We start from the raw sequence: 15,128 nt of genomic DNA, 5'->3' as shown, positions 1-15,128 counted from the left end.
AGATCCTGGATTGTTGCTAACGCCGGAATCCTCAGGCTAAGTCAGCTGGTGTTGAAGTTACCAGACTCTGTATAAGATCGAAGGCTAGATGCTAAATGATGGCGCTATGACGCTAAATAATATACGGTTCCCGCGATCCAGTGGCTTCCAGTAAATAAATGGTGTATGCTGGCTGTATCGCATAAACGCTTTCGCGATCGAATAGCTTCCAAGTACTAAAATGGTATATGGAATAACGCGTAAACACTCTACGAATCGGTGACGAATATTTTCGCCAGCCCCTTTTAGAAGTGTTGATGCTCACGCTACATCTAGGTTATAATAAAATATAAGTCCTCGCTCGGCGCGATGGCTATAGATAAGTAAAAGTAGGTAAGGCGGACCTACGTATAAGTGCTATAGGTAGAATCAAAAGTAGGCTATATATAATTAGTAACGCTAAAATGTTCCTCGAAGTTAAGTTGAATTTAAGGTTGGATAAAGTGTCCTCGGGTAAAATCCACAGATAAAAATAAACGTTCTGTGAAAAGATCCTTAAATATACTAAGATCCGAGAATCATTCGCTGTAGCCTGGTCGTTCGCTACAATATATATACGGGTGGCCAAGTCAATCGCTCGCGTCGCTCGTCGGTTGTGCCCACGCTTCCTAAAAACTTTCCAACCCCTGAAAATCAGGGACTTCCGGAAACCCGTCACGGAATGTTCAATTCTAAAGGAGGGTGGACGAGACTAAATCACTACATACATCAAAAACATAAAAGGGGGTCACCGAGTTCAGCTATTCAAGCTACTTGGTATAAAAAGGATTGGTTTATTGTTCGTAAGAGGCAGACGCCCAAAAGTTGTGAAAGTAGTCAGTTAGCGCTACGTTGCAATCGTTTACTGCAATATTACTCATGTGTACTCTCTACACGGATCTCTACTGTGATACTTGTGTATCAAGGAACCGTTATTGTGTTTCCTGGCTCTACAAAAGTTGTGAAAGTAGTCAGTTAGCGCTAAGTTGCAATCGTTTACTGCAATATTACTAATGTGTACTCTCTACACGGATCTCTACTGTGATACTGTGTATCAAGGAACCGTTATTGTGTTTCCTGGCTCTACCTGGTGACCGGTGATTCTAGACATTTTACTTGGTAATGATTTTCATTTGTTTTCTTTTATGTGTTTAGGGAACTTGGGAATAAGCCGTTAGAACCCGTCAATGTTATATCGACCGTGTCAGTGAAGTGAACCAATTAACGATAGTATATTTGTTTGTCTATCTATCTCGACCAAATATAATATTGAAGTTGCCAGAATTACTTGTGATGTAACCCGAAAATTTACAAGGCTGGAGCATTATCGTAGCTCAGAATTCAATGCGGTATATTGAGAAAGATTGACGTACAAGTACTGAAAAGTAACCTAAGGCTGAAGCTCGACCATCTCCCTATTTTGTGAATATGTGTATTTAAGACCCGAGTTATACCTGGGTTTCAGTTTAAGCTCGCAGGATTTGCGAGACACAGTGCAGCTCGCACTTTTTGCGAGACACAGCCCAGCTCGCACGGATTTGCGAGATACAGCACAGATCGCAAGCTGCGAGAGACATTCCAACTCGCACGGACTTGCGAGATACAGCACAGATCGCAAGCTGCGAGAGACAGTCCAACTCGAACTGATTTGCGAGATACAGCACAGATCGCAAGCTGCGAGAAACATCCCAGCTCGCACTGATTTGCGAGATACAGCACAGATAACAAGTAGCGGGAAACAGATCAGCTCTCAGGAATTACGACTTTTAGGGTTCGCTCGCATATTGCGAGTTATTGTCAGAACTCGCAGAGGCTGCGAGGTTTGGTCTACAGCTTGTATTTCTTTTGGTACTGCTTTACTTCCAATAGTGTTGTAAATGATTTAAGCCATGTATTATGCCCAAAGATGTATTGCTACCATTTAACTCATCTTAAAGCGTTTAAACATTGATTGGAGGATTAATTGATGTACTTCATTAACCATTGTAACAGGAGAAAGTGTTTCTTTTTAACAAAGTTTTTAGACATTACTTGAACTCTGGCTGATTTTTCAAGACTCTGTGTTCCGACTTGACTGTATAGAATTCGGTCGGCGTTACAGAAGCCAGATTGTATCTGGAGTCACTATCTCGTAGTTGTAGGCAGGGACGTAGCCACCCAGCAAACACAAAAACGTTTTCAAAACGTTATTAAAACGTTTCGTCTTTTGTTTTGGTAACGCTATTTGTGGTGTAATAAATATGTCACGAAAACGTTTTCAGGCTAGTATTTCAAAACATTTTTCCGTTAAAGCATTAATATAACATTAATATCCCATCAAAACGTTATGCCGACGTTTTTATAACACCACATTTAACGTTATAAAAACATATTTTAGAGGCTCTTTTAAAAATGTAATGATAACGTTTTGTGTCTGCTGGGTAGGGGAGCAGTGGGAGCAACTGCTCCTACCTTTCGGTGTCGAAAAAATGGAAAAAAAACTGTTGTTTTTTCCATGGTATTTTGTCAGTGCTCTTTGTCACATTAGAGTAGATAGGACAGTGTATTTTACTATTGGTAATGATAAGCTTGGTCATCTTTTGCATGAGTGAACAAGCTGTTGTGTATTAAAACTTTTAATCCAGGGAACCAGTCAGATCTAGTATAATGATGCTGACTACGTAGTAGGAATGTGTCAGCATTATAGTGGCAGGTATATGAATAGGGAAGGCTTGGGTAGATTGAGAATGCTATAGAATTGCTCACAATGTCCAGGTGATCCTATTATCTGCGCTAATAGATGCGACATATTTTCTTTACAATGGACTAGCTAATGCATGTATAGGCTAGTGCTGAACAAACACATCACTCTTAGCTGAAACACCATGCTGTGAGAGTCATATGATTTCTATATGTATATCTCTTGGTAAGGCGCCCGATTTAATTTTCCGTTTCAACACATGGCATGGGATTTATTTCACTTATGAAAACCTATATAAGCCGGGAGGCCATAATGTTGTGAATTTGGAATTCATCATTGGCAAGAATTTTGTTGGGAAAAGTCGCCTGGGTACCAGAATCTTGATAGAGTCTGAGGAGGGCAGCTGTTTGATGGCAGTATTGGATGCTGACATACATCGCTACAGCTGTACTACGGCGCGTGCCAAGGGACGTCAAATGTGATATCATTGTAAGTAAAACTTTGACATAAAGCATGTATTTACAGTAAAAATTATTTGGTTAAATATTGAGATTTGCTGTAAGGGAGAAACAATGTAAAAGGGTTTGTAATTGTTCTATGAAATTCATTTCCATGTATGCATTATTTATGGCATTTAGGTCATGAAAATATAGCATGCATGAAAAGAGATAAATTGTGTTAAATTAGTGAATTTACCGCAATTAAAGATATTATTTTAATGTGCCGCGCCTAGTTTTGAAGTTGTACGACATGTGGCAATAACATTATTCTACAAGCGTATAAAAGTAGTTATTTTTACGTTAGAAATGAGTTTAATGTAATTATAAAATTATTTAGGTCAACTTTTGGAATAACTAAAATGATGTATAATTTTTAGTAAATTATTCCATCTACTGGCGGCTTGAAGTTATTATTTTGGAAATATGAAAATCATCTCAAAATTGGTTGAAATGAAAGCATATATATATATATATATATATTGCATTGTGAATTGGAATTCAAAATATTATAAAAGTTTTGGGTTCTTGCTTATTTAATACAGTGCCAATTTTATATCGGTTTGGGATTCAACGAGAATAACGAGTGACATTCATCTTACTGGGGTAATCAATCCACCCGGACTGGGCTAACATCTTATACTACTGAAGAGCGGTAGAACTTTATGATTGTAACATCTATAGTTACGAGAACTGTCACTTACTGAGAAGCATTGGACACTGGAACGTCGTCAAATTTTGAACTTTAAATATTGTGTTCACAAGTAAACTTGTTCTCAACTACTGGTAATATCATATTGTAAAATCAACACTATCGAGGTATGAGTAATTACTTAGTTTTTCTGGGGCAAACAAACTACTTGGGTATTGAGTAAATCATACGTTTTGGAAAACAACCAAATTTTGTCTGAGCACCTAAAATTTGTTAAACTCTTGTAAATGGTTTCAACTTTGTGAAGTATCTCAACTCCATGCTTGTAGCAGGAGAATATTAGAATCCATGGTATTGTTGACTTAGAATTATATTCATTTATTTATTTAAGAAAGAAGAGACTTTGATGAATTAAATTTGTATTATTAAGATTACTTGGATGTCTTTGTGAATTACTTGTACTGTGTCTTTTTATTGGTTGGATAGCCTCCATTCGAACGCGCTAAATTGTACCCCGCTCTTGTAGGTGACACTCTTTTGATCCTGGATACTCGTCAGCTCCGTTGACTCGATTATAATCGTAGTAACACTCAGGCCTACTGATTCAGCTACTTAGTTTGGCAGATGCAATTAGCTAAACTTAGCCTATTACAAGCCTACAGTTGGCCACTGCGTAATAAAATACATATGGCCTACCTAACCGCACTCGATGGAGAGCCACGAACCGTGTGCACAACGACGACGACAACGTGCGTTCTCATCCTTTCTATGATTCGTCATTAGTTGTTGCACGAACAGCATGTTATGAAGCTTATCAAGCAATCGTACGTGATACGCGCTTCCTATAAATAATTTTTACAGTTTTTTTTTCTCTTAGCAAATTATCAACTTGTCTTAAATCTACTCTATTGTGGTTGGTACTAAGTACTTTGTAAACTTGGGTTGCCTCAAATTTTCCAGATGTTAACATTCCTGCATCAGTCTTCCTTAGTCAGGAAATTTTAAAGATAGCATAGCCTGTAGCTCTGATCAAAGTTCAAAAAGACAATATTTTGATCATCAATTTAATACTTGTTATACTCTAATTTAAAGGTAGTGTGTTACATCCACTGGGCGTTATATTTGAACGAGAATCATTCATTTGGGCTCAGGTGTCACACACAAGCTAACGTACTAAGCCTAAAGCATACACCCTGACTCTGCATTGTTTTAATCATTACCAGATGTATTTGAATTTGCAACATTCTATGAGTGCCACTCCCTTTTAATATATGCCCAATAAATCTACATGAATGGCACTAGGTCTATGTTAGGCAATGCAGGACGTATAATTATGCGTAATGAATTGATGCATTTTTACTTCTCTCTTAAATTAGAAACCGTATAATCTGATCATTATGATGTGAAATTCTGCTACAAAATATGAAAGTTTATATTGTCCATCAGTGAAGTTCGTCAAATTTCTTAAAATCCAGACATTGGACAATAAACGAGAATCATCCTACTAGAAAAATTGTAAAAGAGCATTTTTTTTTGTCCTTCTGATATAATATTGAAAAGAACAAAGAATTCAAACAGGAAACAAAATCTGCTGATAATTTGATATCATATGATAATGATGAAACTGGCAAAACATTGCACCAGATCGCATATAAGGACCTTCAATTGTTCAAAAATTTATTAATTAGATAGATCCCAAGAAAGGTCAATATATGGTTGTTCATGAAAAACATTTTCCTAAATAGGATATGCCAGAGTTATCGAGAAACCAGCCAGCCAATCAGGTAACAGCCTTTTCCGGGGAAAGCAGTCGGGGATATCAAATTTCATTAAGTTATGTGATGCAAACTAATATACCTTGGGATAGCAGACATGGCTCTTTTCTCAAATTTTACAATCTATATCTTTAATCGCTCCTCCTTCCTGCGTTTTTTGTAATTTGAGCAAAATATAAATCCCACTATAGATATGGTCTTAATCGTTCCTGTCAATGCAGCGCTGTTTTATTTATTGGCAGTTTGAGAAGGTAGTTTTTGAATTACTACCCCTACTTTGAGTAAAGTCGTATTTCATTACATATTTAAGTAACCTTATTGGCAAACAATCTATGTTTCATATTAAAATATCTAGCCAGCCAGCCATCTTATTGTCTCCTCCCATCTTATTAGCTGATTAACATATTAGCCTCGCACGATTCGTTAAACTTTCCGACTGCGCAGAGATTAAAAAAAGAGACTCAACCTTTAGTGAATTGATGAATATGCATGAATCTCTTAGTAGCTCGACAACACATAGCAATTTAAAAAACATGACATTGTACATCAGAACATGTACCGAACATTTTGAATCAGACTCTGCTCAAATCTGAGAACAACTGAAAAACATGGCTGTTAAAGAAAATAGCATATGTTTCCAACACCTTCTTATTTTCATGGCATGTTTTGGTTCATCTTTAGCAGCAGGCAGTGAGTATTCTTTATTTATATATTTTGTCCGTTCCTTATCATGCATTTTGTCAGCTGAAATAAAGTAAACATGCATACAGTCAGTAGCTTGAAACCTAATTCATTTACGATAAATAGAAAAAGAACCAGCAAGACTCCGATGAAACTGTAGCATAATCCACTTCTATTTTCAAATAATAGAGTTTGTTCTGTCAGCAGTGATGTGACGTTGTGTATATGGTGTAATTGGGTGATTGCTATACTCTGTTTTTTAATCGGAATTGATTGTAATCGGAAATTTGGCACAAGTATATTAAGGTATGACAAGAGTAAGTTTGTAGACGGAAACCTATATATCAATTTATGTAATAAATAATATTTTTTTACACAGGCTCTCTAGTGGATAAGCAGTTTGCTAACAGTTTTATTTTATTTTAATAAATAATAACGAATAAAAAACGTACTTTATGTTTATTAAAGAAGGAATAAATAAAGCAGCTCAGATATTTGACTGCATTGGTTATTAATAATGTTTTTTTTTTAACACAGGCTCTCTAGTGGATAAGCAGTTTGCTAACAGTTTTATTTTATTTTAATAAATAATAACGAATATAAAACGCACTTTATGTTTATTAAAGAAGGAAGAAATCAAAGAAGCTCAGATATTTGATTGCATTGGTTATGTGCACAATAAAAATAAACCACGTAACAGATCTGGAACATCTTTAAATTCAAGAAATGAGTTAGAAACAGATGTAACTACATTTTCTACAATTTGAATTCAACATTCTGAAAATAACAAATTATTCTGAAAGCAAATCTGATCCTCTTGAAATGGTAATTCACCCTTCCGCTCCCACTCCAATCCTCCCGAAACGCGGACATACTCCCGTCACAAACTTGTAATCATTAGTAAAGTCCCATGTGCCTTTTGGTTTGTCATTTCGATTTTAGGATTGTGTGAATTTGCGGAGAAGTTTCCTGGTGTAGGAGGAAGTTGTTACAAAGGTCCAACAAATGGTAAGACTTTCATTTTCTATAGTTCAACTAGATCTTGTCCTCAGTGATTACAACATAATATACATATTTTTTCCCGTTCATTTTCCTGCTATAGTTAAGGTTAAAGTACTAACAAGAAAACTTTATAAAAGTTTATGGAATGTTGCTGAAATGGATGCGATCATCTGTTTTCTCTTATTTTTCCTTTGGGGAACATTCAATGAACCAACAGCTTGAATCTTCGGTTGAAAAGATATATTAGAGATGTAGGCTACATACATTGGAAACCAAGGATAATAAGCGTTACATACATACCAATACGATATATATATATATATATATATATATATATATATATATATATCTATATATATATATATATATATATATTTATATATATACACACACACATTCTAAGTGGCGATTGTATCTAAGTGGAGATTGTACACACAAAAAAAGTAGTTTTTGTTTACTGTTAGCACCTGTGAAATAGGCACCCACACCTTGAAAAACGTTTCTTAAGATTATCATTCGATTCTTCATCTCTCGATGACGTGAAGTTGTACCAAACAGGTACAGCATAGATACCTCTGTTAAAACATGACACGATTTATGCTAAAACTAGAGACCAAATAATGCACTCTATTCAATATATTCCATATATTACAATTTAACGTCAGGTTTTCGCTAATGCGTATCCATAAGTAGTCAGTTTTCGATGTTTTCTCAACCTCTGATGCATTTTTTTTAACACTTTGTGATCTAGACGACAAGCGCACTTCATATTTTATGTTAATGTTAGCAAGACACCATTCCTTCCAACTTTTTGGGAATGAGCAATAGGTCCTTTCGATGGTTTGTTGATTTATATCATTAACATATTGCTGATAATTGAAATGATGATCGACAACTGAAATCTTGTATATGTTGCATGATAATGCAGTGTCATAAGCATATTTTGTGACTGAGAGATGATCGTTAGATTTAATTTCGTCCGTGTATAAAGCAAACAGTAGAGCAGACAATGGACCCAACTTTTATAGGCCTTTTTTAATTTAACTTGTCGTTAAACCTGTCGTTATGAAATGAGCTATAGCCAACTTAATAGCCATGGATCAGTAATAATTCCAGATTAATCTTTAATTAACTTGACCGTATTGAAGAGAAACCAGGTAAAGCACCTTTGACATAGTGTTTAGCTTGTTATTCAATTGGGACACAACTTCATGGATACGTAAAATCACATGGTACATCTTTTCTGTAAGCAAATTGACGTTTATCCCCATACTGATTAAAACCTAACCATCAATTGTGGCACCAGAAGCTTTTGCATAATGTTAAATACAATACTCGCTAGGCTAGGGATTTCACTATTTTGGAAGCTTTCCTGGAAATTTGATATGTATATTGGGACTCATTCAGAAGAGAACATGTAAATACGCACCAAGGGATGTTGTCCGATCCACAAGTAGTAAGCTTAATATCATAGTAAGGTTAATATCATAAAATGTTCCACCTCTTTCCTGGTCAAATTAACCGACATTTCCTGGTTGGTGCTAATACTATCCTGGTTAATATCATAAAACAAGGGCATAGGAACCGGGGGGCTGGGGGCGGCAGCCCCCCAGTGAAAAACATGGGGGCGGAAGTATCATTCCGCCCCCCCCCCCGCTCCGCAAGTCAGAAAACCCCTTTTTCATTTCCAAATGAGAAAAAAATCTCATTTGGAGCACCAAATTTCATTTAAGGTCAGGTGAAAATGCAAAACTCTTTACAAAATGGAGTGGGAGTTGAAATGTGCAATATTGCACCAAATTGCATCTGAGGCCACCTGGAAATGCAAAAAAAATCCAAAGGGCCCTTAGACCCCTCCCCCAGGCCGGCCATCAGTCTTCAGCTCCCCCCCCCCGCACTAAAAAGTACCTTCCTTAAGTTGCAGTGCATTCAAATTGAGTAAAAGCAAAACATAAATTATAAAACAACATCATCAATGTTACTGATAGCTAACTTTATTGGCATCTCCATTACTTTTGAATTTTGAGTACTAAGTGAACTTTCGCAATTTTTGTAAAATATCTAATGTGAGGCTTACATTATTACAAGATTTGACGAAATTCGAACTTATATAAATAACCGAAATCTTGTTTTGTTTCTAACTCCTTGTACAAACCATAAATAAATTTGAAAAGTACTACAAACCAACGTTACAATTGTTGGGATACGGCCAATTGGAGTTCGATTTAGCACCTTAGCATATTATTAAGTACCCGGTATTGCATATTTAAGGTATAAAGAATTGAAAACCCATTCCGTATTAAGCTGCTGAAAATTTCCATAGCAACGTCCCTGAATGAAAAGTATGGTATACCATAAATCCTTACAAATATAATGATGGTCTCAAGCAGTACATTGTGCGTTGAACTTTCTAGTTAATCAACCATGGGAGGGTATTTATAATTTATTACCAAGATCCATTCGTAAGACAGATTAAACTGATGGGTTTTCAATTCAGATTCTTACACCGCACCTTAGGAACCAATCGGCTTTTAAATTTAATGAAAATAGCGGCTTCTCCACTCTGTACTTTTTGCAATATTGAAGAGGAAACTATTGAACATTTATTCTGGTCCTGTCATGTGACGTCTAATTTCCTTTTAGCTTGCGAACAGAATTTTTTTGGTAGACAGTTTATCTGCTCAAAAAAAGATCTTTTCTTCGGTAAACTCGTAACAGGTTACGACCCATTGAATTTTTTATCCTTCACATCAAATACTTTATCTTCAATTGTAAACAAAACAATGTTAAGCCTGACTGCTGCAATTTCTTCTATAAAATGAAATTCATTCTTAACGTTGAGAAGCACATTGCCTCGAAGCGAAACTCTACTAGCTCTGCTCCTAGAAAATACATGACATTAAAGACTTGTTTTTCTCATTCAATCAATGAACTTTGCAACTCTTGACTTAACCTCTGCTTATCATCTATGTTTTTCTGGATATGTTTACATATATTTCGGTATAAGTGGAGACGAAGAAATACACAATTCAGAATCAATTTTCACATTATGTTAATAATTCCTTTGTATCATTCAGATGACATACCTATGTTATTATCAGAACTTTAAATATAATCGTTGTACCACATACTTGTTAAATAATCGTGAATAAATGTTCTTTACTTCATGTAAGGGGGTGTGCAATACTCTTCCGTAAAATAATGAGCAAATATTGCATGGACTCGGGTGCATAGTTCTTTCATGTTTCATGGATATTGTTTTAATAATCGTAGTTCTTGGTATGTTAAAGATCAGGGGCGGGATTTGAGTTGTGAAAGTGGGGGGCAAACTGGCCATCAAGACTATCTAAGCGGAGCGCCACCATCAGTTGGCGCGGAGCGTACAAGAAATTTTTTGGCTTTACAAAACCCTCCAGATGGCCGGAAACGGCACTTCCCGAGTGCTCTATTAAAGCTGCATGTACCCATCCTTGAAATATGGATCTCATGTCTGCAATTTTATCTAGATAGTTAATTATCGTTGAAAAATTTGAAGAGGATTGATAGTAGAACATATGGTCAGATGGTGATGTACAACTTTTGTTATACGTCACTATCTAAGCGGAGCGCCATCATCAGTTGGCAAGTAGCGTCAAAATTTTCGATGAAAGGTACCCTTAGATCGGTAAAATTAACATCCATATAGGCTTTGAATTGCATCTAAACAATTAATGAACGTGTGTAAGTTTAGGGAGGACGGATAGAAGAACTTATATGGTGATGTACAACTGAAGCTTATACGTCACTGTTTAGGCGGTGCACCACCATCAGTTGGCGCGGCGCATCAAATTTAAGCAAAAAGGAAATCCTAAATCAGCAAAAATGACACCTATGGTAACAATAAATCGCATCTAGACAGTTCTTTCCCCCTAAAATTATTAGTATATTGTGCATTGGACCGATCAAGAATATGTTCAGCACCCACTTCGAAATTCTCCCCGCGGTCCCCAATTCTTGGAGCACTTGGCAAATATTGGGGGCTGAACATACCTTTACCACCCCCCCACTTTTTGATGGGGGATAAACCCCTCAAGTCCACAGGTTCCGTCGCCACTGAAGTCGAGGCGGGGTGACTTTTTGGATTTTACGATGCGACTAGGTGCAACATGGAGCAATATTTACGGGTCATTTCATTGTACTGGCTGAGATTAGAAAATGGAATTATTACCTGGCAGTACCAGCATTATGTTTGAATTATTGCTAGATTATCAGGCAACATAGAAATGCATAATAAATACTTGAATGTTACTTACTGTTAATGAAGGGCTAGACGACGGAGGGGGGGGGGGGTGTCATGTGTCAGTGTATTGAATTTAATTATTGATATACCCAATATGCAAATCTGAGCTTTCGTAAATCGTTTCTCTGGATTTAGTTATTCAACACATTCAGTAGAGCAGCAACGTTGAAAATCAATTCCTGAAGCTAGCACTGTAGCACATGCCGTGGATTCATCACATGCATAATTGAATCGCTAGTGTGTTAGCTCCAGGATTCGTAACCTGTGCTGCAAACCATGTGCTAGCTCCAGCTCCAGTTATTCTGCATGCTACATGATACGATGTTAAACACAAATTCGACTTAGATTCGAAACAAATAGGCCTATTTGATACAGCTCGTGGGGGAATAATTTCGATTAGGGTTGTGCACATTTGTCTGCCAAAACGACAAAAAGTGAACTAAGGTTTGGGGAAAAGTGGGGGGGCAAATGCCCCCTCTTGCTCCCCCCCCCCCGTAATCCCGCCTATGTTAAAGATGACACGGAACATTGTTTTATTGGTGCTTCAAACTATTAATAGTTTTCATGTGAGTGATCTAACCATAAACGTGTTACACTTAAACCTAACATTCACATGGCAAAGATACTATTCTTATCATCTCACGTTAGGCTTATGGATCACGTGATAATTTGTCCTTAGTATAACTGTAAAACCAACCAGGTGGTTGCTATGGGAAAACCTATACAAATACCATTGTTTAAAGGAAGAAGAAAAAGTTAAAGAAAAACTTGGCAGTATCCACGATAAGAAAGGGTTTATGAATGAAGTAACAATATCACTTTTGTTTTTCATCCACTCAATAATCATACAGACAGGCATGACACCGACTCCTCCCCAAGCGACACCATCTCCACTTCAACTGACACCCCCTCCACTTCAACTGACACCACATCCTCTCTAACCAAGACCACCTCAATTCCAGGTGCCATCATACCCACATCAACTGACATTTCTTCTTCAGATGACACCGACTCCTCCCCAAGCGACACCATCTCCACTTCAACTGACACCCCTTCCACTTCAACTGACACCACATCCTCTCTAATCGAGACCACCCCCACTTCAGGTGCCATCATACCCACATCAACTGACATCTCTTCTTCAGTTGACACCGACTCCTCCTCAATCGACACCAGTTCAATTAACATCAGCTCATCTTACAGTGACGAGTTTCATACTACCACTATTCCTGTCTGCGATGAAGGGATGGTGAAATGTTACAATGGAAGTCGACTTGGCTGTGCGATGATTGAGAAATGTGTATGTAATCTTACAACTGCAGACACTATCATTTCGGTGAGTTTTAAGTAATTAATTTATGAATGACATCGTGTTGATCTTCATTGAGGTTCAAAAACAAAACAAATGAATGAATAGGAAAGACGACTTTAAAAAAGAATAATCCCGAGGCAAAATGTATTTTAGACTAATTCAAGAAAAGAACATATTTTAAACATCTTGATGAAATTTGCATTAAATTCCTTTATTTATCGTTTTCGAAACCCAATTTGAAGTTGAGGTGTTTTTTTTTTTTTACCAAAAGTGATCATGAATGCAAACAGGTATGGTGCCATAGATTCACACACAGACCAATTTCTTCAAACTATGGGTTGATTTAAGAACACATGACTTATATACAGCCATTTAAGATTATTGATAACATCAGATTCTATATACAGAAAAGTTTGAACTCCAACCCAAGCTCAAGATGAAAAATTAAGAAAAAAATGAAAGGAAAAAAACATCAGCAAGGGCGTAGGAACCGGGGGGCTGCGGGGGCGCCAGCCCCCTCAGTGAAAAATATGGTGGGGCGGAAGTATCATTCCGCCCCCGCCCCCCGCTTCGCAAGTCAGAAAACCCCTTTTTCATTTTTGGAGCACCAAATTGCATCAAAATTATTTACAAAATGGAGTGGGTGTTGAAGTGTGCTATATTGCACCAAATTGCATCTGCGGAGGCCACCTGGAAATGCAAAAAAAATTTAAAGGGGACACCCCCTGCCCTTAGACCCCTCCCCCAGGCCGGCCATCAGTCTTCAGCCCCCCCCCCCACTCAAAAGTACCTTCCTACGCCACTAAACATCAGGATAATGCCTCCCATTCTGTTTTCATTTGTTTTCATTAGCTTAAAAAAAGGAATTGTGCTCTACTAACCTCTATAAAAAAAAACGGAAAACGAGTCGTCTAAAAAACATTGGGTACTATATATGCTGAAATATCTACAGGATAAATTACGCTATGGTTTACTGGCACATGTTTCATTCGAAAATAACTAACTGTTGACCATATAGTTGAACGTTAAGCTATAATAAGTTCATTTGTGGTCTTGCTATACTAACGAAATTCTCAAAATTCTAGGCCTGATTTTAAAATGTTATCGATACCGTTATGAATTGAGAGAGGTGACATTTACTTTTTATCGAACAAAAGATAGCAATAAGCATTATCAAGTTTTGATACTTCCATTATTAATTCTACTCACGAATTTTAATTAATTATTAATAATTTAAATATATTATATGACACTAGTATAATATAGAGACTGTTATGAACCAAAAGTGACTGGCATGCATAGCTGAAGGAGACGGGGGGTGGGAGGGGGCCGGGAAGGGGATGCAGTCACCCAAACCAAATATTTTTGTGAAAATTCGGGCAATATGCTAAGAATTTTTCGGGCACCTACTGAAAGAAAAATAAATTGTAATGTGTTTTTCAATGGTTAAACTGATATTATTGTTATCATGATTATTGTAAAGACTTCCCCAAAGATTCTAACCAATTTTGAAGGGTAATAACACGGCAAATGATTTGTATGTAATTGGCATGCGATGTAATAACCGATGCATGCCTAAATGATATGCACATAAACATGTTGCGCGAAAAATGTTGGTTATATTTTTCGGGCAAGTCGTTACAGCACCCTCCCACCCCCCCCCCCAATCAAATTGGGCTCCTACACCTATGTTGGCATGTGATGGAGGCAGGGACGCGACCAACATTTTTTTATAGGGGGGGGGTGAGTAAGATGTTATGTCGTCCTAGGAAGGAGTCGGGGCTGGGGTGATTTGATAAAAGTGAGGGCGCTTTAATGCAAAATGATGTTACTGTGTAAACACCTTCAAAAGCTTCAACTGTTAAAGTAATACTAAATTTATACATACATTTTAATTGTTTACCCAGTTTTTACTGAACGGTTATGATTTCTTGTTTGTAATATGCTGCCTATCTATGTGTGTGTGAGGGCTACTACACCCCAGGATGTTGGGGGGGGGGCTAAACACCCTTAGATGTAAACGTGGTTCTGTCCTATGTAAGGGAGTTGTTGATTTCGATTAGTTGGCATATCCGTTGCGTGGTTAACCAACCATAAATACAGATCAAATTTAATCAACGTAGAGAGGGATGTAAAATTTGTAACAGCAAGAGTAGGCTCATATGAAATTACCTTTACATGACCCATTAATCAAGAATACCTTTAATCAAATTGCGCTAATTATTTTTAAAC

At 37.1% G+C, this 15,128-nt stretch overlaps 1 protein-coding gene across 3 annotated transcripts in view; it reads left to right on the top strand.

Moving 5' to 3' along the window:
• The first annotated feature begins 6,162 nt into the window (after positions 1 to 6,162).
• LOC139973970 (fibrinogen-like protein 1) overlaps positions 6,163 to 15,128 on the top strand; it is a 34,082-nt gene continuing 25,116 nt past the window's right edge. For 2 of the 3 annotated variants that reach the window (XM_071980873.1, XM_071980872.1), the window contains exons 1-3: positions 6,163 to 6,312; positions 7,246 to 7,311; positions 12,436 to 12,920. In XM_071980873.1, coding sequence (XP_071836974.1) covers positions 6,231 to 6,312; positions 7,246 to 7,311; positions 12,436 to 12,920 — 633 coding nt within the window. In that variant the 5' untranslated portion in view covers positions 6,163 to 6,230. The remainder of the gene's footprint in view (positions 6,313 to 7,245; positions 7,312 to 12,435; positions 12,921 to 15,128) is intronic. The other variant, XM_071980875.1, reaches the window with a different exon arrangement.

Source organism: Apostichopus japonicus, chromosome 9, assembly GCF_037975245.1.
Source record: "Apostichopus japonicus isolate 1M-3 chromosome 9, ASM3797524v1, whole genome shotgun sequence".
Lineage (NCBI taxonomy): Eukaryota > Metazoa > Echinodermata > Holothuroidea > Aspidochirotida > Stichopodidae > Apostichopus > Apostichopus japonicus.
Note: the sequence above shows the minus strand (reverse complement) of the source record. Positions and strands in the feature narration are given on the sequence as shown.